The sequence below is a fragment of the Ochotona curzoniae genome, unplaced genomic scaffold (genome assembly GCF_017591425.1).
Source record: "Ochotona curzoniae isolate NIBS_2020 unplaced genomic scaffold, NIBS_Ocur_1.0 contig_2321, whole genome shotgun sequence".
In the NCBI taxonomy this organism is placed as follows: Eukaryota; Metazoa; Chordata; class Mammalia; order Lagomorpha; family Ochotonidae; genus Ochotona; species Ochotona curzoniae.
In genome coordinates this window covers 5050134-5073972 of record NW_024465421.1, presented here as the reverse complement: position 1 = coordinate 5073972, position 23839 = coordinate 5050134, and the positions used below count along the sequence as shown (strand labels likewise).

Genomic DNA, 23839 nt, shown 5'->3' with positions numbered 1-23839 from the left:
CCTGCGGGACACCCACTAGGAGATCCTCAGCTCCTGACTCTGCTCTGATTCAGTCCTGGCTGCTGTGGAGAGTGAACCAGCAGATGGAAGCTCTTTCTCTTCCTTCTTCTCTTAACTCAGATTTTTCAAATAAATAAAGTAATTTTCTATCTGCTGGTTCACCCACTGCCCCCAATGGCTGCAAAGGCCAGGCTAGGCCAGGTCAAAGCCAGCTCCCAGACTTCATCTAGGTCTCCCATGTGGGTTGCACAGGTCCAAAGACACTTGGGCCATCTTCCGCTGCTCTCCCAGGCACATCAACAGGGAGCTGGATCAGAAGGGGAGCAGCTGGGACTTGAATCAATGCCTAAAAGCGACGCAGACATTAGAGGCAGTGGCTGTAAGTTTCCACAAACATGAAATGATTCAACAAGTTGGGGAGCAGGCGTTCACCCTAACGGCTAAGATACCCGTGCTCCACATGGAAGTTTCTAGGTTCCATTCCTGGCGGTGGCCCGCGACTCCAGCTTCCTGCCCATGCAGACCCATGGAGGCCATGATCTTGGTTGGCATGGGATTGGGTCTCTGTCATCTACGTGGGAGACCTGAACTGCATTTCTGGGTAATGGCATCACCCTGGCCAGTCATGGCATCTGGGCAGCAAACGAGTGGATAAAGATTTCTCTGGACCTCATTGCCTTGCCAAAAAAAAAAAAAAAAAATTGTTGTTATGGAGAACCTTTAAGCCTCAACTCCCCTTTGTGTGTGGTACCCTGTGTTATTTGTTTTGGGGAGCAGCCTGGGATTCCATATGAGCACCGGTTCTAATCCAGACGGCCCCGCTTCCCATCCAGCTCCCTGCTTGTGGCCTGGGAAAGCAGTCGAGGATGGTCCAAAGCTTTGGGATCTTGCACCTGCATGGGAGACCCGGAAGAAGCTCCTGGCTCCTGGTTTCACTTGGGAAGTGAATCAGTGGGTGCAAGATCTTCCCATCTGCCTCTCCTCCTCTCTGTATATGTGACTTTGCAATAAAGATAAATACATCTTAAAAAAAAATATTTGCTTTGGGGTATTCCACTTTAAGCCCAACTTTTGGTAGTTTCGTGTGAAGGTGGATGGAGGCAGGCAAAACGGGAACAGCACGCATGAGACTCCATTCCCAGCAGGGGTGTTCAAACACACGATGCTGTGAGAACAGAGGGCGGGGACACGCGTGTGCCCCCAGAGCCCTGCACCACTACTCACGTGCATCGTGCCTCTCTCTGTGTTTCTCTGTCAACTGAAGCTGGCAGATGCCAACCCCAAAGCTCCCAGTGGCGGGGAGGGTGTGGTCTGGCCGGTGACATGAAAGAATGTCATGGCGGTAGGGCACGAGGCACGTGGACTTACAGAAATCCAACAGAATCCTCCAGCTTCTACTGAACTCCGGCGAGAGGCATCATACGCCTTACAAATGATAACAAGGAAATGAAATTTTCAAAAGTAAAAATAAATGAGAACGAAGCTGCCAATAAGTGTGTTTTCCATTCCAAGTAGGAGAGTAAAAAAAAAAAAAAAGACAATATGGGAAAATTGTGTCATGAATGTTCTCGCTTGGCCATGGCGAGGATGGGTGGGGCCTGGCCAGAGGGTTTGCGTCCCTTGCTCATGAGGAGGCCACGGGGAGCACTGAGTCCCACGGGGCCCCTGGGAATGGGGAGCAGTATTTGGTCTTGCTGAGTTTCATGATGCAGAAGAGCTGCTCGCAGATGTAGGTGCTGCCGAACATGGACAGGATCCTGGCGCTGTGGCTCCGCAGCTTGGGGTAGCTGCTCCACAGGTACTTATAGAACTCCGGCACGCCCACCTTGTCGTACTTGGCCTTGAGGCAGGTGTTGCACTGCAAGTCGATCACCTCCATCTGCAGTTCTTCCCGCACGCAGTCCACCTTGACGGAGAAGGGCGAGCTGAACAGGGCCAGCTCCCCCTCGTGGAGTTTGAAATCGGCCAGGCGGTTCTGGAACTCGACCTTGAGCTCTACCACCTTGGGGATGTAGTGCAAGCCGTCGCTGTTGCTCCTGGACACGGCTTTCAGCGTGGGGAAGTGGGCCAGGTTGTTCTTGGTCAGGTGTGTCTCCCACAGGCACAGCTTAGCCACGAAAGCCCGGAGCAGGTCGTACATCTGCGTGACCACCTGCGAGTGGCCCTGGAGGGCCACGTTCAGCGTGTTGAGGTGTGTGGTCATGTCCACCAGGAAGGCCAGGTCTCGGATCCAGTCCCCGGAGCTCAGCTGGGGCAGTGGCTTGCCCCGGGATGACATGAAGCAATCGATGTCCTCGAGGGACTCGAAGAACCTCTTGAGCACCAGCCCGCGGCTCAGCCACTTGATGCCCGTGTGGTAGAGGAAGCTGCCGTACTGGCTGTCCAGTTCGTAGAGCAGCGTGCTGAACTCGCTGCGGTTCAGGCCTCTGGAGCAGATCCAGTTGATCGACTTCACCACGACGTCCATGACGTGGTCCATCTTCAGCTTCTGGGCGCACAGCGACTCCGGATGCAGGATGCAACACACCGACTTGAGCTCCGAGCCCCGGCAGCATGCCGCCACCTTGGACTTGAGCTTGGTCACCAGCCCGTTGGTGGCGTCCACCATGGCTGGCGTGCCTGTAGAGGCCACGCTCACCAGCTTGGCCCAGTCCACGTTAAACTTCCTCAGGCTCTTCTCCACACGCAGGAAGATCTCGTGTGCGGACTTGGTGCCCGTCATGGGCACCGTGTCCAGCAGCTCCTCGGATGTATCTAAGTTCTCGTCCACACCACGGATGAAGATGGCCACCTGCGGGGTGTTATTGATGTCCGTGATCTCATCCAGGGCGAGGGAGTAGGCCACGAAGGCCCTGATCTTCTCCCGGAGCTTGTCCCACAAGCTGCCGGCCACATCCTCCACTGGTTGTGTGGTAGTCACAGCAGTAGCTGTACTGGTGCTGGCTGGTGCTGGCCTGGGCGCTGGGGGTCCCACAGCTGTGGCTGCTGCGGCAGCCTCGGGCGACCCCAGCAGGTACCTGCGCAGCCCCCTCTTGAGCTCCTGCAGCTTGGCATCGCGCACCTGCTCTGTGTACTGGTCGTAGTGCTCACTGTGGTTGGTCTGGTAGTGGCGCCGCAGGTTGTACTCCTTGGACACCGACATGCTCTGTTTGCATATGAGACACGTGGGGACGTTCTGTACCTCCACGAAGAAGTAGGCCCTCTCCCACTTCTCCTGGAACACGCGGCCCTCCTGGTCGATTTTGCGTTTCCCCACTTTGGAGAGAGAAGGGGAGGTAAGAGACTGGGTCCCTCCCTCCCTTTCCTCCCAGCCAACAGAATTAACCAGCCTGAAGGCACCTGCAAGGGGCGTGGCTACATAGCAGAGGGGGCGTGGTTGGGAAGGGGTATGGCTAGGTCAGGTGGAAGGGTATGGCTAAGTAGGAGAGGGTGCGGTTAGGCAGGGCAGGGGTAGGCTGGGAAGGGCAAGGGCTTGGCCAGGAAGGAGTAGGCTGGACACAAGGGGTGGGGCTAGGTGAGGAGACAGGTGTGGTTAAGTGCGGGCAGAGTGGGGGTAGTTACAGAGGCGTGGGTGTGGTTTAGGTTGCAGGGGAAGTGGCGAAGTGGGAGATGAGCATGGTTAGGCATGGGTTGGGGTGCCGGGGTGGGACAGAGTGGGGTGTGGTTAAGCAGAGGAGGGCAAGCAGTGAGGGAAGGACAGGTGCGTGTTGAAGCAAGATCACCCATCGCTGCAGAAGTGGACAGTGACACGCTGGGAAATGCTGGTCGTGAGCGAGCATGGGCTGGGGCTTCAGGCTTCTCTGCTGAAAACCTAGAGATCCAGTGCCATTTCGCTTTTGCTTCTGAAAAACCATGCCTAGCTTTTCAGCGTGGGTCCCTAACTCCAGTGTTTTCAAGGGACAGCAGCCCACAGAAAGGCTTTTGGTTCAATGTGTCGCACGCTGCAGGAGCCTCCTGCCAGTGTGCCTGCACGTTCAGCCTCCTCGTTCTCCTATGGTGCCCAATAGAACTGGGCAACCATGGAGGTGGATGGGTATGAGTGACGCAGGCACAAGACTCACCAGCTTGAGCGTCAGGAGTCGCTGGTGCTGGTGGCCATGGAATCCCACAGAACTCACACAGCTGGTGTCTGAGGGCAAGGGTGCATGGGTGATCTAAACAGGCCCGCAGGTGGGCCAGGTTCTTCGGGCAAGCACAGACACAGAAGGAGGTCAGACCACAGAGCCAGAGAGTCCAGCAGTCGTTGTCTGGCGACAGGTGTGGGCCCTGGAAGTGACTGCGCGTGGGTGGGAGGAGCCTTTTGGGGTACGGATGGAAAATATTCTACTAGACTGGGGGTGGAGGAGTCATTGTGCGCAAAGCTGAAAATGTACTAAAAATAGTGAGCTGTCCACATCACGCAAGCTGGGGGTGGTTTCCGATATGGAAACCATCCCTCCATAAAAAAACCCTCAATTAGAAACACAGCATCATGATGACATGGGGATAATGACTGTGCATGGTCTGGGTGCCTCCCTAGGGACTTGAATGCTTGTTAGTACAACCAAAGGGCCGTGTGAAACCCCTGTAGATGGTTTCAGCACCCGTGTGAGGACTGTGTGGGGGTGGGGGTGCCAGGCTTTGGCTGAGTCCAGCTTCCTGCCAATGTATACCATGGGAGGGGGGCAGGTGATGGATGGCTCAAGATCCCTGTTCCCAGCTGGGTCTCTGGCCCAGTCCTGGCTTTCGCACGCATTTGGCAGTGGACAGATGCAACGGCTGCTTTCTCTGTCACTTTACCTCTCTGAGAAAATAACAGAACAAATCTGGGGCAGAATGAGTTGGAGCTGAGGATGCTGGGTGTGATGGGTGGCCAGGCACCATTGACTCGACTGTTAGAGACAAGCTCAACACCGGGGCCGTGCCTGTGGCCATGCAGTAGCCACGGGCAAGCCCTCACCATCCAGGATGTTGGGGCAGGTGGGGGTGATGTCACATGTCACAAGTAGTCTGATGCCATCAACTATTGTACAAGCCTTCTTAGTGAAAGTCGGGCAATAGGATGACACAGCTTCCTAACACGTAGGGGAAGGCCAGTTCAGACGTGCTTAGAGCTCTAGAAGCGACACTTGCCCTTCCCAGCCAGGGCGGCATGCCTGACGCCTGGAGGGTCTCTGCGTACGTGTGACACTCACCGTTACTCAGCTCCAGTCCTGGCAGTGGTCTGCAGAGAAAGAGACAGCGCTGAGTGAAACCCGGCTCATCTCCCTCCTCCCGCCCACCTGCTTCTAGCTGCTGAGTAGTGGATGTGGCGGAGGGGGAGGTAAGTGTGACCACTCAAAGGCAACTTGACAAGTTCCCATCATCATGAGCTAGTTGTCCTACCTGATGACCGTGAACTTGATAAATTTGGCAGCGTCTAGGATCCTCCGCATGGAGCTGATCTCCAGGTAGCCGGGGGCCTTGAACGACACCCCCGGGGGCATGCCGTCCACCACCACACAGCCAGGGTTGAAGGTGATCTTCCTGTAGGGGACTTTCACGGGGAAGTCCACGCCAATCGCTTCGCCTGTGGTGGTACACACCGTGTCAAGCCGGTGGGGTCGGTCACTTCCCATGCCTTTTGTCTAGGTCAAGTTGTTTGAGAGCAGAGATACACATGGACAGAGCCATCTGCAGGTTCACCCCTACAACAACCAGGACTAAGCTAGGCCAACGTCAGGAGCCTGGTACTCTCCATCCGGGTCTCCCACGTGTGTGGTAGGGGTTCAGGCCCCTGGGCCATCAGCAGCTGCCTGGCAGGAAGCTGGAATCAGAAGCGGAGCCAGAACTTGAACCCACACGCTCAGATATGGGCTGTGGGCTTCTGAACCAGCATGTTAGTGGCTGCCCCAAACACCCGCCCCACTCCTCCCGTGATCTCTGATGTCAAGATTTTAACATCGTTCTCGAGCAGTGACAACACCGGGGACCACCCATGTTTACTGCATTCCCCAGCAGTAACATGCTGCGTGAATATAAACTTATGGGCTTACACAGGGGTGCTGGAGTTAAGTGGGCACAGGGTATCCATTCACCAGTACCAGAGTGCTCCAAAGACTTCACAGAAAATGAAATTTAAAGGTAAATCTATTTTGCTCTAACATAATTTTTTCAGTCTCATGATGGGCAAAAATAAAATATCTAATAAAGAAAGTCAATTGATGACAAAATTAATCATCATTTTGAAATTTGGGGCTGGTGCTGTGGCACAGGGCGTAAAGCCCCTGCCGGCAGCGCCAGCATCCCACACAGACCCTGCTTTTGAGTCTTGGCTGCTTCACTTCCAATCCAGCTCACTGCCTGTGGCCTGGGAAAACAGCAGATGACAGCCTAAGTGTTTGGGCTCCTTTATAACGTGGGAGACCTGGTCGAAGTTCCTGGTGCCTGGCTTAGGATCAGCCCAGCCCCAGCCATCACAACCTTTTGGGTAGTGAACCATTGGATGGAAGATCTCTCTATCAGTCCTTCTTTCTCTGTAAAACCTGCCTTTCAAATAAACTAACTAAATCTTATCATATAGGTGTTTGAGGTATGAATAAATTCGGAATAAGTAAGGCTATCAGAACTTACCAAATTTTCGGCTGAAGAGGTCATTGACTTGTTCTCTTAGCTGTTTAATCTTTTCAATGCTTGATAATCTTTGCTTCTCATTATCTAAAATTATAAAACAAATAAATCAGGATTATGAATGTCTTTACCCTTCTTCCCCAACCTCCTAGGAAACAGGCTGTTGGTGCCCGGGAATGCATGGGAACTGGCTTATGGTTCAGTTGACTTCAAGCATTTGGGAATCTGTAAGTGGGAGCGACTGTAGCTGTCCCCCGTTAGGGGAACCACCTTAGGGAACATGGTTGAGATCTTGCAAGACAACGACACCCATTTTCACTACTGTCGGTCAAGATTACAAAAGAAATCACGGCCCATGCAATATGACAAGGGAATGAGTTACTAGGGTGAGACGGGAATATATTTCAGTACTTTACAAAAATAGATTCTATTTGATTTTGAATAACTACAGCAGTCACAGGATCTGAAATCTCAGAGGCATAAAACAATGTACAGGGTTGTCATTCCTGGGGCTGAGGTTGTGGCAGATCAGGCTAAGCTGCTGCCTGATGCTGGCATGCTATACAGCCGTGGGTTTGAGCCTTTGTGCCTCACTTTTAACCCAGCTCCCTGCTTACAGCCTGGGAAAGCAGTGGAGGATGGCCCAAGTGTGCCACCCACATGGAAGAAACGAAGAAGAAGTTCCTGGCTCCTGGTTTGGGCAGGGGCCAGCCCTGGCCATTGTGGCCATTTTGTCGGGAAGTGAATTGGTGGATGGACATCTGGTTCCTGTGAGCCAGCTCAGTGTGTCCTACCTGGGACAGTCACTTCAACGATGTTCAGGTCTTCCACACCTGCTGAGGAATGGGTAACACCCGATGGATGTGTGTTTCCTTAAGACAGAAAATCGAGGGTTAGAAGGTAGAGGAACACTTCTCCAGACAGATCTGCTGTCGCTTTGATTAGAAGCCAAAGTCAGGACTTTTTTTTAGTTTTTAAAAAAATTGTACATACAAGCCAGGAGAGAGAAAGGTAGACATTTTGCTAAGTTACATCCTTTATTCATGATCTTGCTTTCTTCTGTTTCAGTTACTTAGGGTCTAAAAATGCTGGATGGAAAGTTCCAGCAACAAACAATACCACTGGATTGGTGCTATGGTAATAGTAGGCTAAGCCTCAGCTTGCAGCACTGGCATCCCATATGGGCACCGGTTTGTGTCCTGGTTGGTCCACTTCCCATCCAGCTCCCTGCTTATGGCCTGGGAAAGCAGCAGAGGATGGCTCAAGTGTTCGGGCACCTGCACCCACATGGGAGACACAAAAGAGGCTCCTGGCTTTGGACTGGCATAGCTTTAGCTGCTGCAGTCATTTGGGGGAGTAAATCAGCAGGTGGAAGATTCTCTCTTGATCTCTACTTCTCCGTGTACATCTGCCTTAGTTTAAAAAAAAAAAAAAGACACCATTCCTAAGTGTCCGACTGGGTGCAGTTCCGAGACGCTGAGACCTCCAGCGTCCTGGACGTGCACCGCTCCTGTCCAGAAGCTGCACGCTCAGTGACACCTGACCGTTAGGTGGCGCCACTGTACTTACAGGCGTGGCTTCAGGGAAGCATCCCTTAAGAAGGAGCAGGTACCATACCAGGACACCTGCCTCGCAGCCTCCCCTCCTCTCTCTCTCCTGGGCAGCTGGACCTTCCGCCTCATCACAGGAGGTGGAGGATGAGCAAGAGACCACAGGAATGTCCCTTCCAAAGCTTTTTTTAAATTTATGGACCCCGGTTCTATTCCTGGCTGCCCCACTTCCCATCCAGCTCCTTGCTTGCAGCCTGGGAAAGCAGTCTAGGATGGCCCAAAGCCTGGGGACCCTGCACCCATGTGGGAGACGTGGAAGAGGCTCTGGGCTCCTGGCTTCAGATTGGCACAGCTTGGGCCATTATAACCTCTCGGGGAATCAATCAATGGACGGAGGATCTTCCTCTCTGTACCTCCTCCTCTTTATATATCTGATTTTCCAACAAAAATAAATACATCTTTTTAAAAAGTTGTTTTTATTTATTTATTTAATCGAAAAGGCAATTATACATAGAGAAGGAGATACAGAGAGAAAGATCTTCCGTTTGCTGGTTCACTCCCCAAGTGGCCACAGCAGCCAGAGTTCAGCTGATCTGAAGCCAGGAGCCTGGATCCTCTTCTGGGTCTCCCAAGTTCGTGCAGGATCCCAAGACTTTGGGCTATCCTCGACTGCTTTCCCAGGCCACAGATGGGGAGCTAGATGGGAAGTGGAGCTGCTGGGATTAGAATCGGCGCCCATAAGGGATCCTGGAACATGCAAGGTGAGGACTTTAGCTGCTAGGTCACTGCGCCGGGCCCAAACAACATTCTTTTTTAAAAAAAAAAAAACAATAAACCTACGGGGCCCGGCATACTGGTCAGGGCTCAGGGCATGGTCTGTGCGTGCTGCCTGCTAGGCCCCCAAGCATCTGGTCCAGGCTCAAGGCTGAAGTCAGGCTGAAGTCAGTCACACACACACACACACACACACACACACACACACACACACACACGTGCACGTGTGTTCAGCCCTCCATCAATTCGGCCCTATCGCAACGCTCTGAGAAAAAAAGCAAGTCATGCTTGATGCCATGACTGACAGTGCCTCGGCTACTCACCCTCCATTTTCACATCCACTTCAGGGTCCGGCTTTCTTTCTGCACAGTCTGGCTGGGTACAATCTTGAAAAAAGAAAAAGGCTAAAATGGTATTCATTCTTAAGTGTTCTCTTCATATACCTACAACTTGCTGCCTTCCCCACCCCCAAAATAACATACCCTGCACTTTACTGAGTGTTTGAGGATTTATTTCTTTGTATTAGAAAGATGGAGTTCCAGAGAGAGGGGAGACAGAAAGATCTTCCATCTACTGGTTCACTCCCTAGATAGCCGCAATGGCCAGAGCTGAGTTGATCTGAAGCCAGGAGCCAGGGACCTCTTCTAGGTCTCCCAGGCAGGTGCAGGGTCCCAAGGCTTTGGGTCATCCTCAACTGCTTTCCCAGGCCACAAGCAGGGAGCTGGATGGGAAGCAGGGCCACCGGGACATGAACCGGCACTGATATGGGATCCTGGCGTGCTCAAGGCGAGGACTTTAGCCACTAGGCTATCGTGCCAGGCCCCCCGTTCTAGTTCTGGCTGTTCCATTCCCATCCAGCTCCCTGCTTGTGGCCTGGGAAAGCAGTGGAGAATGGGTCACGTCCTTGGGCCCCTGCGCCCACTGTGCGATATCTGGAGGAAGCTCCTGGCTTCTGACCAGCTCTGTCTTTTGCAGCATCTGCTGGTCACTACAGATAAAGGAGCATGGAGCCCATACTACTGAGTGTGAGGACGGTACTCAACCAGCACCGAAGCCTTGTTCTTCATGTTCAAACATGAGTGTGGGAGAAGATGCGTTCACCACCACAGATCCTATAGAATTCAAAAAGGGGAGAGAGCGAGAGAGGAAAGGCTTGGTTTTTCTAACCTTCCATGGGGAATTCCATGGCAGTGGCTTCATTGCCCGAAGCAGTACAGCAGCTCCCTGGAGAGAACAAAAACAGCGAGGCACAGAGAGAGAGAGAGAGCAAAAAGGACATCAAAAAGAAGCCGGTGCCCCCACCCACATGGCTCCAGACCTCGTGGGAATGAACACGAGAGATGGCACTCGTGGGTGGAAAATGCAAGTCACGCATTCGGTGTTGTTGTTGTTATTGTTATTATTATTTATTGTTATTGTTGTTGTTGTTATTATTTTGGAATGGTAGATATACATAGAGGAGGAGAAACAGAGAGGAAGATCTTCTGTCTGTTGATTCACTCCCCAAATGGGGCGGCAATGGCTGGAGCCAAGTCGATTCGAAGCCAAGAGCCTGGAGCCTCTTCTGGGTCTCCCACACAGGTACAGGGTCTCAAGGCTTTGGGCTGTTCTTGACTGCTTTCCCAGGCCACAAGCTGGGCACTGGATGGGAAATGGAGGGGGCACTGGAATATAAACTGGTGCCCTATGGGATCCTGGTGCATGCAAGGCGAGGACTTTAGCTGCTAGGCTACTGTGCTGAATCCTATTAGTATTTTAAAAGATTCATTTATTTTTATTGGAAAGGCAGATTTACGAAGAGAAGGAAGGACTCAGAGATCTTCCACCTGCTGGTTTACTCCCCAAATGATCACCCTGGGCAGAGCTGAACCAATCCAAAGTCCAGGAGCCAGGAGCTTCTTCCTGGTCTGCCACCCGGATGCAGGGTCCCAAAGCTTTGGGCCATCCTCTGCTACCGTCCAAGGCCATGAGCAGGGAGCTGGATGGGAAGTGGAGCAGCTGGGACATGAACTGGTGCCCATATGGGATCCTAGTACTTGCAGGTAGAGAATGAACCCATCAGGCCACAGCACCAGCCTCAGTAGTTTGTTTTTTAAGTTCAGAAGTTTCCAAGTATGCAAAAGTAGAGTGCAGGTGCAGTGAGGTGTACACGCCCCCCTACCCAGGCAACCTTGCTTCACCCACACCCACTGGGAGCTGTGTCAGTCCCAGACGTGGTGGGATTCCTTGTGTGGGCACTGCCATGTGAGCAAGTGGTACGTGCAGATGTACCTCCTGTCACATCCCACCACACACCTGTGCCCTGTCTGACTTCTGCGTGGCTTTGCTGCCACCTGCTCCCCTGCACACTGATGGAGACTGACGTCAGTGAAGACCTGCCATGCTCCTGGGATGAAGGCACCGGTGATGCCCACCCAGAGGCCAGGGCTTCAGGGGGAAGGTGTGACAGGCTGGACTGGTGGGGGGCGAGAGGGCAGGCCCACAGAATACACCCAGTGAGGACAGCTAAGACCCCGACGCCCGTGGGATGACACAGAGCCGCCTCACGTTCACGTTCCCACGCGCCTATGCGTGTGTGGCCCGAGGCCAGGCAGGACTTCATGAGCGGAAGGGCATTTCCCTTATGTGGCGGTGTGCTAGTGCCTGAGCGCACACACACACACACACACACACACACACACACACACACACACACACACGGGGCCCGTGGCCTTCCGGCTGGCTGGATGGCAACAGGCAGTTTGCCATGCTGAATGCCTGGTACGACAGTAACAATCAGACGCTGTTACCTTGTGTGTGGCATTGATGGTAGCTGGGGTCATCCGACTCCTTCTTGACGGACACATCTGCTGCTGGCAGGGCGACGCCTTTGAAGGCAACGGAAACGACAACAACCACGGGTTACGTCAAATCCGCCAACCGACAGATCGCATGGGTGCATCTACTATCCATGCGTTGCTGCGAGGACAACAGCAAGCACCGGTCAACCCCGGCTGCGGGCAAATGTGGCTATTGATTCAATCGTAAACCACACAGGGGCCAGCCCTGTGGGGCAGCGGGTTAAGCCACCACCTGCGGGGCTGGCATTCCATATGAGTATCAATTCCTGTTCTGGCTGCTCTGCTTTCCATCCAGCTTCCTGCTGTTGCTCCTGGGAAAGCAGTGGAGGACAGCCCAAGTGCTTAGGCCCCTGCCACCCACAGGGAAGCCCTCATGGCGTGCCTGCCTTCAGCCTGGTCCAACCCTGCTTGCTGGGGAGCGTGTAGTGTGAACCAGCAGATGGAAGATCTGTGTGTGTATTATCTGTCATTCTACATTTCCAAGAAATAATAAATAGATATGTTAAAAAAAATCATAAGAGGCACTGGGACACCTTGGAAACAGCAGAAGCACGGAGGATTTCTCCCGCCTCGGCCCAGCCCCTACCCCTCCAGCACAGGCTCTGAACCCCAAGGGCCTGTCCCGAAGCTCAGCCAGCAGCCCTGACATGAGCGGACCCCTCCAGCACCTGGGAGAAATGTCTCTTCAGCTGTGCAGTGGAGGCACGTGAGAAAAGGGCCTGAACACACAGGGAGTCCCAAGTTCATTACCATCAGATCAGACCCCATTGTTGGGGTCAGATTTCCCATGATCCTCCACCTCCTAATCAGATCTAAGCATGGGACACAAGGTCTTTTTTTTGTTTTTATATTGGAAAGGCAGATATACAGAGAGGAGGAAAGACAGAGGAAGATCTTCTGTCTGTTGGTTCACTCCCCAAGTGACCACAATGGTCAGAGCTGAGCCGATCCAAATCCGGGAACCAGGAGCCGCTTCTGCGTCTCCCATATGGGTGCAGGGTCCCAAGGCCTTGGGCCGTCCTTGACTGCTTTCCCAGGCCACAAGCAAGGAGCTGAAAAGGAAGTGGGGCTGCTGGGATTAGAACCTGCAACCACATGGGATCCTGGCATGTGCAAGGCAATGACTTAAGTTGCTAGGTCACCACGCCGGGCCCAAGATTTATTTCTTTCATTGTAAAATGAAAGTTATAGAGAGGAGATTTGCAGCCACTGATTCTAATCCCAGTGGCCCTGCTTCTTATCCAGCTCCCTGCTTGTGGCCTGGGAGAAGATTCATTTGTTTATTTATTTGAAAGTGGGACGGAGAGAGCGCCGGAGACAGGGAAAGATCTTCCATCCTCTGGTCCACTTCTGAGATGGCTACGGTGGCCTATTAGGAGGGTTGGATCGGAAGTGGAGCAGCCAGGATTCGAACCAGCGTCCCTTGTTACAATTGCTAACCTTTTTATGTTTAATGATTTCAGTCTTTTCCTACCATCTGTTGAAACATTTGAGCTTAGAACAAAAAATTTATTCTAAACCTTTTAACACTTTTTTTTTTGCTTCTAATTAATGTTGGTTTTTTTCTTCCTGTCTTTCTCTAAATATTTATTTATTTGACAGGCAGGGTGAGAGAGAGAGAGATTTTTTTTTATCTGTTGGTTTATTCCCCAAATGCTTCTAACAGCTATGAATGACCCAAGCCATTCCCAGGAACTTGGAGGGTCACCAGTGTCCCCTACATGGATGGCAGAGGCTCAACTATTTGGTCTGTCACCCACTGCCTCCCAGGGATCCATCAGCAGGAAGCTGTTCCATAAGCAGTGGAGTGGGACCCGGGACTTCACTACGGTATTCGAGTGTCCCCAGGGGTGACTTACCCTGCTATGCCACAAAGCCTGCCTGTAGGATTTCTTATTTTGAGAAGTAGGGAGAGGCAGGGGAGGGGTACTTGTCCCAGTATCTTTTGTTCATTTTACTTTTAGGTTTCAATTTCGGCATAACTAAAATAACGTTTTCTATGGCCGGTGTGGTAGTATAGCAGGTTAATCTTCTACGCACAGCAACACACAATGACGATATCTCACATGGACTGGCTCATGTCCTGGCTGCTCTACTTCTGATCCAGCACCCAGCCAACTGCCCTGGGAAAACAGTGAAGGATGGTACAAGGCTTTGGGACTCTGTGCTCACATGGTAGACCTGGAAGAAGCTTCTACCTCCTAGCTTTGGACCAAGCAAGCTCCAGCCATTGTGGCCATTTGGGGAGTGAGCCCGTGAATGAAATATCTCTCTTTCTATAACTGTGACTTTCAAGTTAAAAAAAATAATAATAAAAGATTTACTTATAGGAAGGCTGGCACGATGGCTTGGCAGGCTAATCCTTTACTTATAAGAGCTGGCATCCCCTATGGGTGCTGGTTCGTGTCCTGGCTGCTCCACTTCCCAACCAGTTCCCTGCCTATGGGCTGTGAAAGCAGTGGAGGACAGCCCAAAGGCTTGGGACCCTGCACCCGCATGGGAGACCTGGCAGAAGCTTCTGGCTCCTGGCTTCAGATCAGCTCAGCTCTGGCTTTTGTGCTCATCTTGCGAGGGCGGGGGAACCAAAACCCCTTCTCTCCCTATTTCTTCTCTCTGTAAATTTGCCTTTCCAATAAAAGTAAATAAATCTTTTTAAAGGAGTTTTCTAACAACCTACTAAGCATTTCACTCTAGAAGCACTGGATGGTACCTACCAGACTCTTCCATGGGTTCGGTTTTCACACGGATGGGGTCACTACAGCTGCAAGGAGAATGGGATGCCAGTCAGGACAGGCCACCTGGACATGGGCAACTCAAGTGCACTGGGCATCTGCCCGTGTCCCCGGATGCCACCCTCCTGCAACCACCCCATCAAACCACCTCAACCAACATTCTTAATCATGTATGATAAACGGAATGGTGTTACCCGAACACAGCCCTGGAATTGCAAATCTGCTACTGCATGAAAAATACCCAAAACAAGGGAGCCTGGCTTGAGAACCCTCACCCCACTGCTACTATTCTTCATTCCATCTTTACCTGCTCTTGGATGCCATGGCAGATCCCTCAGCATCTGTTACAGAGCCGTAAGCACCTGGGTAGGAACAGAGAAGCCACGCACTAGCCCTAAGGAGCTCCCTCAAGGGTGACTGACATTCAAAGAGACAGAACACAGAAAGCCCTGGCAGACAGAGAGGACACAGCCCCTGGCTCCTGGCGGTCATGGACTAGCAGCAGGGGTACTAGTTCCCTCTCCTCTGGGCTCTGGGGCACCTGGCAGGGCGTGGGGACAGAACCAGGGGACCACACCCACATACAAAAAAAATCACTTGTGTCTGTGCTGAACACGTACAAGAGGACAATGGATGACACAGCGCTGAGGTCGCGTCGGGCCTCCCAGGTCACCTGGAGATGGCTCCGGGGCTACAGGAAGGCATGCGTCGGGGGTTCTAGGCCAACCCAGCACCATTTTGCGGAAGACATTTTGGTGACCACATAGGGACCCGGGCTCAGTTCCCTGAGTGGGAGTAGAGTGGTAAACGTGATATCTGAACATGCAAAGCACAGGAACAGTGCTGGGGCCCTGTAAGCACTGTCATGTCACCTGCCAGTCCTACTGCCATTTTGCAAAGATGACAGAAGGCCAAGGAGTTTGTGGTCACCTGACACCCTTGCCTCCGGCCCCTCCCCTCCACTGAGCTAAGGGAGTCCAGGACCCACACCTGCTCCCAACACACACTTGGTTCTGTGTTCAGTCTGTACCTATGTGTGCTGTGCCACTCTCCATGCCCAGCGCCCTGAGACCCTGGCCCTCTATTTACGCCCTCTCAACAGCACATCCTCTTTCAACCTTGACTTTGATGGCCAGCTCTGAGCCAAGCTCTCCAGCACTTTCCAAACTAATGGACAGGCTGGGGAAGGGGGACGCAGCAGGGGTAGTGGGGGAGGTGGATCTTTAGGTGTTTCTGGACAAGCCACTTTTGGGGTGAGGTCTCCACATCATCCTAGGTCAGGCTGACTGCTCTGGGCATGCAGTGTGGCCCTCAGAGCTCATCATACCATCTGTCCCTGTGGACTTGAACTTTTCAGGAGGAGCTGCCTGCTGAGACCCTGCTTATCCTAAAGTCCTTCCTTCCTATTCTGCTTTGCAAGCTCTTCCTCAAGGCTCCCGGTGATACCTCAGTCACCCTGGGGACATCAGGGACTCCCAAGAGCTCAGGGAGCTGGAGTTTAGAGGCAGATGGCAACAACACCATCCCAGGTCCCTTCCTGAATCCAGCAATGCCTTGCATGTAATCGGTGGCCCAAAGCTACATGGTCACTCAAGGCCTTTAGTGGATGACAATGACCAAACCTGCTGGCAGTCGGGGGAGCTTCTCCCAGTGCCCTGGGTCCTGCCCTGAGCTGTGGATCCGCCTATGCACTGACCCCCTCCGGGGATACCCACGACTCCCCTCTATTGTACGGATACTGCAGAGAATGTGTTGGGCTAGCTGCTCAGCTAAGGAGAAGCAGCCACAGTTTAGTTCCTCGGGGCAGCCACGGAGGATGCGACATTGCCACTTACCTGGCTGGCTCTCAGGACCCAGGAAAGGTCTGTAAGAAAGCCAACAGCATCAACCAACCAGAACACACAGGAAATCAACTCTTACATCTAACAGGACATAATCAAGAAAGGAAGTCAAATTAGCCTCTGGGTCTTTTCCTTGAATCAATTCATTAATTTGAAATACAAGTTATACAGAGGTAGAGGAAGATACAGAGAGAATCGTCTATCTCTTGGTTCACTCCCACATGGCCCTAACCTTTGGGGCTGGGCCAGGCCTAGGAGTCAGAAGCTCCATCTGGGTCCCCCACAAGGGTGGGAGGGGCCCAAGCCCTCGGGCCATCTTCTGGTATCTCAGCACCTTAGCAGGGAGTGGGATGGAAAATGAAGCAGCCGGGATCACGAACCAGTGTCCCTACAGGATGTCAGTGCTGCAAGCAATGGCTTAACCCACCATGCCACAATGTTGGCCCCAAGCACTTGAGCCATCACGGCTGCCTCCCTGGATCTGCCCTAGCAGGAGGCTGGAGTCGGCCAGCAGCGGCTGCGGCCAAACATCCAACCCAGGCACTCCCAAGTCACAGTGAACTGGCCGCCAGGAGGGTGTGGGGAGTGGTACCTGTGGATGATGAAGGAAATCCCTGCTTTGTTCTCCAAAATCCACTTCAGGGTGGCGAGCTCGTAGCTCCGGGGGTGTTGAAAGGCGATGCCCGGCGGGAGCCCCTGCACCTGCACAGCCACGGGGTCACGGAGCATTTCCTCGTAGGGCACGGGCACCATGGCTGCTGTCCCCAGGGCCTGACCTGGAGGAAGAAGAGACAACGTCTGAAACTCTAGTCGTCCATGGGATTAAATGTCACAGACTAGATGCATCAAAGCCCTAAGGTGCCTTCTTGTAGTTCCAACAGGCCAAAATCAAGAAAGGCTGCTACAACTGCCAACCAAGGAGCCCACATGAACACAGCTACACTGCCTTCCCCGTCAACTTTCTTAGCGTAAGGAGAAAAATCAGCAGGGCTCTTTCTGCATTCTCTTAGTGCGGTGCACCGCTTGGCGTGCTGGCCTACTCAAGGTTGCAGCTACTGGTTAGCTGCGCTGTGTGCAAAGTGGATGAGACTCCCACTGCCCTAAGCTTAACTGTCACAATGTGACACGGCTCAGTCAGGCTAAGTGACCTGTGACGGTGTCCATGACAGACCTCCATCAGTATCGGGGCACCTGCACCAGCCAGGGAGCCTCCAAAGAGGCTGCTGTCCTGCTGCCCATGGCGTGGCGGAGTCCAAGACGCCCTGAGTTGGGGGTCTCCAGATCAACCGCTCTGGGCACCTGCAGGTACCTGGGAATGAGAACCCACCCGTCAGATGCCAAGTCCTTGTATTACAACCCGCAGAGTCAGTTATCCAGCTTTGGAAATAAGCTTATTATTTATATAGAATACACGAAAAAGGAAGAGACAAAGAGAGATCTCCCATCTACTGCTTTGCTCTCCAAATGTCCTTGACCATGAGGGTCGAGCCAGGCTGAAGGCAGGAGCCCAGAATGCCATCTCTGTCAAGATTCCATCTCTAGCCAAGATCTCCTTGAAGGAACCCCACTAACACGGGACAAACCAAAGAGTTGGGGAGCGGTCTGCCTGCAGTCAAGGGAGTGTGGGGCTCACGGGGCAGGAAGAGTGGGACTTCCCTGGCCTCTCCTACCGCACCTGAACTTGACTGTCACAGAGGCAGATCTGGGAGCAGCCAAGTCCTGCTGCACTTGAACGTTACCGTAGCAGAGGCAGAAGTAGTCCTCCACCGCTTTCCTGAGGATTTCGGCTTCCCCTGAGGGGACCTGCGCCCCATTCACCGGGCACGGGGGCTTCCGGTCGCTCAGCCCTTCGGCAGCACCTGCAAACCCACAAGGGCAGGCCGGGGTCAGCATCCATGGACGCATGCGCTGCATGCTCCCCAGGGTGGGCACCCAGGGCATGGAAGAGAAGAAAGATGGCAGCATAAAACAAGGGCTTTCATAGATAAGAAATCTTATTTGCCAGGGTCAGTGTGGTGGCTCAACAGGCTGATCCTCTACCTTGCATCCCATGTGGGCACTGGTTCATGTCCCAGCTGCTCTACTTCCTATCTAACTCCCTGCTTGTCGCCTGGCAATGCAGCAGAGGGTGGCCTAAGTCCTCGGGATCCTGCACCCGCATGAGAGACCAGGAGAGTCTCCTGGTTCCTGACTTCAGATTGGCTCAGCCCTGGCCATTGCCACCACGGCAAGTGTACCAGAGGATGGAAGATTCTCTCAATCTGCCTTTCAAATGAAAAAATAAATCATTAAAAAAATTTACATGTGACTCAGTTAAAAAGGGACAATAATCGTGTAGGAAAACCACTCCACTCAACATTTTTGTTGTTGTTAAGATGTCTTTGTTTGGGCCCAGCATGGTTGCCTAGTGGCTAAAGTCCTCACCTTACATGTGTTATGATCACATATGGGCGCCGGTTCTAGTCCTAGCTGCTTCACTTCCCTTCCAGCTCCCTGCTTGTGGTCTAGGAAAGCAGTTGAGGACGGCCCAAAACCTTGGGATCCTGCACTTGCGTGGAAGACTTGGAAGAAGCTCTTGGCTTCTGGCTTCAGGTCGGCTCTGCTCCAGCCGTTGCAGCCACTTGCGGAGTGAACCAGCAGAAGGAAGATTTTTCTCTCTGTATCTCCTTCTATCTGTATATCTGACTTCTCAATTAAAAAATAAGTGTTCATTCATTTCAAAGAAGCAGGGATTAGAGACACAGACAGCACCCACTGCTTCCCTCCCCACATGGCTGTTGCAGCCAGGACTGGGCCCAGGCTAAAGCCAGGAGCCTGGGATTTCATCCGGGTCTCCCAGGAGCCAGTTACTTGGGCTGTCTTTCATTGCCTTCCTGGGTGAGAAGCAGAAGGCCGAATCAGAAGTGGAGTAGCCAGGAACAGGACCAATTATTACGATGTGGGAGGCTAGCACCCTAAGTTGGCAGCTTAACATGCTGCACCACAGCGCATGCCCCGTGGTTTTCATGTGGATTCTACAAAGCCAGAGCAGTGCTGACCACATTGTCCACCACGCAGCAGCTGCTTCGTGGAGACCCTCTGGTGTACAGAACTCTCATGCAGTGGGTGGGCTGGGTCAAGGGCATGCGATACAAAGGTTTTGCTGGCAGGGGGTGGTATGTCTAGCGGGCAGCGACCCCAACATCGGAATTCTCAGGAACAATCAAAGGAGAGGGCATGGCACCTACAGTATTGTGCAAAATCTTCCTGCAGGTCCTTTCGTGCGTTGGCAAAAGCGCATCCCCTCTCGGTTCCCACGACAAACACGTTGGTCTCATACATGGCGATGCAGGCCACCTCAGCCTTGGACTTGGCCAGCTCTTTGCACTGAAATGAAAACAAGAAAACCACTGTCCTTTTCTTTTTCTTTTTAAAGATTTATTTATTTTTATCACAAAGTCAGATACACAGAAAGGAGGAGAGACAGAAAAAAACATCTTCTGTCCCTTGTTTAACTCCCCAAGCGGCCACAATGGCTGGAGCTGAGCTGATCCGAAGCCAGGAGCCCAGAGCCTCTTTCGCATCTCCCCAAAACATGGGTATAGGGTCCTAAGGCTTTGGGTCGTCCTCAACTGCTTTCCCAGGCCACAAGCAGGAAGCCGGGCAGGAAGTGGAGCTGCTGAGACTAGAGCCAGCGCCCATATGGGATCATGGCGCATGCAAGGAAAGAACTTTAACTGCTAAGCTACCATGCTAGGCCCACCACCGTCCTTTTGAGGAAAGGATAAGTCTGGACTTCATGTGGCCTGAGAATGCTGTTTAAGGACAAGGATCCAAAGCGAGACACAGACAAGGAATATGCATTTGCACTGAAGAAAACTGCCAATAAAAAAAATTTTTTTTAAAGTTACCACCAAATATCAGAAGCATAATTAAACTCAGAGAAATTGGGCCCAATATGGTAGCCTAGTGACTAGAGTCCTCACCATGCACCAGGATCCCATATAGGCACTGGTTCACGTCCCAGTGCCCTTACTTCCCATCCAGCTCCCTGCCTGTGGCCTGGGAAAGCAGTTGAGGACAGTCCAAATCCTTGGGACCCTGCACCTTGTGTGGGAGACCTGGAGGATGCTCTGGGCTCCTGGCTTCAGGTCGATGCAGCTCTGCCCACTGTGGCTGCTTGAGGAGTGAATCAATGGATGGAAGATCTTCCTCTCTCTCTCTCCTCCTCTTTGTATATCTACCTTTCTGATAAAAAAAAAAAAAAACCCTCAGAGAAAGTCAGATTTTTATTTACTGCCTGATATAACTCTTCAACATATTCTTTTCTCTACAATTTCTGTTAAATAATAATTTGTTTTAATTCTTTGAAAGGCATGACTAACGGAGAGATAGGGGTGGATAGAGAGGGGCGAAGGGAAAGAGAGAGAAAGAGGCCTTCCACCTAGTGGTTCACTCCCCAAATGGCCACAGTGGCCAGGGCTGGGCCAGGCTAAGCCAGGAGCGTGGAACTCCATCCGGGTCTCCCATGAGGGTGCAGGGCCTGAGCCCCTGGACCAGCCTCCAATGCTTTCCTCAGAGCACTAGCAGGAAGTAAGATCAGAATTGCAGCATCTAGGACTCGAACCAGCACCCAAATACAGGATGCTAACATCACAGGCTTAAACCGCTGTGCTACAAGTCCTCATTTCTTATAATTTTTTGGATTTTCACACTGATGTAGCTTCTCACGGAACAACAGTTTCAAGCACTTATAGCATCCCTTACTTCTTTCTTTAAAGATTTATTTCTTTTTGTTATTGGGAAGTCCAATTTACATAGAGGAGGAGAGACAGAGAGAAAGATTTCTGTCTGCTGGTTCACGCCCTAAGTGGCTACAATGGCCGGAGCTCAGCCTGTCTAATCTGAAGCCAGGAGCCAGGAGCTTCTTCTGAATCTCCCACACGGGTACAGGGTCCCAAGGCTTTGAGCCATCCTCAACTGCCTTCCCAGGCCACAAGTAGGAAGCTGGGCGGGAAGTGGAGCAGCTGGACCATGAACCAGTGCCCATATAGAATCCCAGCACATGCAAGGCAAGCATCGTAGTCACTAGGCTACAGCACCAGGCTTTCTATTTAATTATTTAAAAAACATAAATGCAGCAGTTATAGAAAAATACTGAGAAAAAAAGGCAATCACCTGTAATCCCATGACTCAGGAGATCCACTGTACACACAGCTATACAAACACACAGCTATACCAACAAGCGACAGGTGTAGTGGCACCATAAGCTAATGGCTTGTCTGCAACGGCAGCATTCCTTACAGATGCCAGTTCGGGTCCCAGCTGCTCCGCTTCCCATCCAGCTCCCTGCACCTGGGGAAACGATGGAGGGTGGCCCAAGGGCCTGGGCCCATGCACCCCTGTGAAGACCTGGAAGAAGACTGTGGCTCCTGGCTTAAGATGAGCCAAGTTTTGGTTACTGTGGCCATCTGGGAAGACAGAAACCTCTTTCTCTCTCTCTCTCAATAACTCTACCTTTTGAATACAATAAATAAGTCTTCAGAAAAAAAAATAATCACCATACGATCAGATGTTTTGAGATTATATAAATCTCACAACCCATGTTTACCCACCAGGTAAATTTACCTTTCAAATGAAAACAGGTACACATAAATGAACACACGTACCTCTGAGTTTAGACAGAAAACCTTCTCAATCAAGGGGACAAAAAGGCTGCTTTGTGGGACCAGGGTGGTGGAATAGTAGGCTAATCCTCTGCCTGCACAACCAGAATTCCATGCAGATGCTAATTCATGTCCTGGCTGTTCTACTTCTGATCCAGCTCTCTGCTTATGACCTAGGAAAGCAGTGGAGGATGGCCCAAAGCCTTGGGACCCTGTACCCATGTGCAGAAGAAGCTCCTGACTTTGGATAGGCTTAGCTCCAGCCGTTACGGTCATTTAGTCAGTGAACCAGAAGATAGAATATTCTTTCTCTTTGCCTCTCCACTCTCTGTTATTTATTTCCAAATAAAAAAATAAATATTTAAAAAGAAAGAAAAGGTGGCTGTGTGGAATTGCTGGTCTGGAGAGCTGAGATTCTTGTCATGGCATCCGTGCCATCACAGGGAGGTGAGTCTGACACGGACAGACGGCAGGCTGACAGGCAACGCCGGGAGGGACCCAGGCGTATCTTACGGTCGAGTCCTCAAGGACCAATGCAACTGTGGATGCTTCTAGAATCCCCCCAGGTGGGCTCACCATGGACTCGAGGGCCGACATGAGGAAGGTCACCACCATCCTGCTCTCCGAGGACTTGTGTTCCACGGGCAGCGTGGACATCGCCACCTGGGCCATGATCCCTGTGCGAGAGAAGAGCAAGGCAGTGAGCGCTGGACACCCGGCAGCTTTCCATCATGCTTTTTGTGGAGCTGGAGAAACTAATGAGTGAATGATGCTGGGGTGTGGTAGACCAGTAGCACTATGGCTCAGCGGGCTAATCATCCGCCTGCAAGCTCCAGCATCTGATGTGGACATGAGTTCTAGTCCCAGCTGTTCCACTTCCCTCTTAGCTCTCCACTAATGAGCCTGGGAAAGCAGCAGAGGATGGCCCACATCCTTGGGACTCTACTGGGAGACTCAGAGGTAGCTCCTGGCTTCAGACTCGCTCGGCTCAGCTCAGCACCAGCCATTGTGGCCATGTGGGAGTGAACCCAGGAACGGAAGGTCTTTGTCTCTCCTTTTCTCTGTAAATCTGCCTTTCAAATAAAAATAATTTTTTTTCTCATTGGAAAGAGAGATCATATTTACAGAGGAAGAGAAACAGAAAGATCTTCCATCTGGTGCCTCATTCCACAAATGGCAGCACATTCCACAATGCCAGGAGCCAGGGACCAGGAGGTTTTTCTGGGACTCCTACGTGAGTGCAGGGTCCCAAGGCTTTGGGCTATCCTCTGCTGCTTTCTCAGGCCACAAACTGGAGGGTGGATGGAAAGTAGAGCAGCTGAATCCTGAACTGGCACCCATAAGGAATGCCGGCACTTGCAAGGCAAGGATCCAACCACTGAGCCATTGCTCACAACCCAAATCTAAATAAATCTTAAACAAAAACAGCTTTAAAAAGAACAACAATAAACAACAACAAAAAACAGAAAAAAAGCAACCTGCAGAGATCTAAGTCTTTTCTATAGCATTGCATACGCCATGGTTACTGGACAGGAAATGACTATCTAAGCAAGCACTGCCCTAGTAATGGAGATGCCTGTATCCCACACTGGGTGTGACCTGGGTTCGATTCCCAGCTACGGCTCCTGACTCCATATTTCTGCTTAAGCAAGACCCCAGCAGACAACAGTTTTCCTTCCGGTAGTGGGTTCTCAGCAGATGGAAGATTCCCTGTAATTCTCTGACCTTCAAATAAATAAATACATCTTAAAAAGAAAACAGAAAGCGAGGCGGGGGAGCTGAGTTCCTGCCATGCACACGAGACACCAAGCTTGTCTGTCTTGGTTTTCTGACGTCTCAGGCTCCGGGGCTCAGCCTGGCCCCGCCCTG

The 23839-nt window shown here is 52.0% G+C and overlaps 1 protein-coding gene across 2 annotated transcripts; it reads right to left on the bottom strand.

Moving 5' to 3' along the window:
- Positions 1 to 1373: 1373 nt before the first annotated feature.
- LOC121151431 (general transcription factor II-I repeat domain-containing protein 2B-like) lies at positions 1374 to 22642 on the bottom strand. Of its 2 annotated transcripts, XM_040972782.1 has the most exons (15): positions 22547 to 22642; positions 19553 to 19691; positions 18065 to 18184; positions 16918 to 17101; positions 16320 to 16348; positions 14792 to 14846; positions 14467 to 14513; positions 11702 to 11779; positions 10080 to 10136; positions 9236 to 9298; positions 7383 to 7460; positions 6592 to 6675; positions 5365 to 5548; positions 5175 to 5203; positions 1374 to 3255 (listed from the first exon to the last, which is right to left on the bottom strand). In XM_040972782.1, exons 1-15 carry the CDS (start codon positions 22640 to 22642, stop codon positions 1625 to 1627), a joined length of 2874 nt encoding a protein of 957 aa, XP_040828716.1. In that variant the 3' UTR covers positions 1374 to 1624. The 2 variants fall into 2 exon arrangements, with proteins under 2 accessions (XP_040828716.1, XP_040828717.1); XM_040972783.1 differs by lacking the exon at positions 5175 to 5203 and having other exon boundaries at positions 3010 to 3255.
- Positions 22643 to 23839: the final 1197 nt, after the last annotated feature.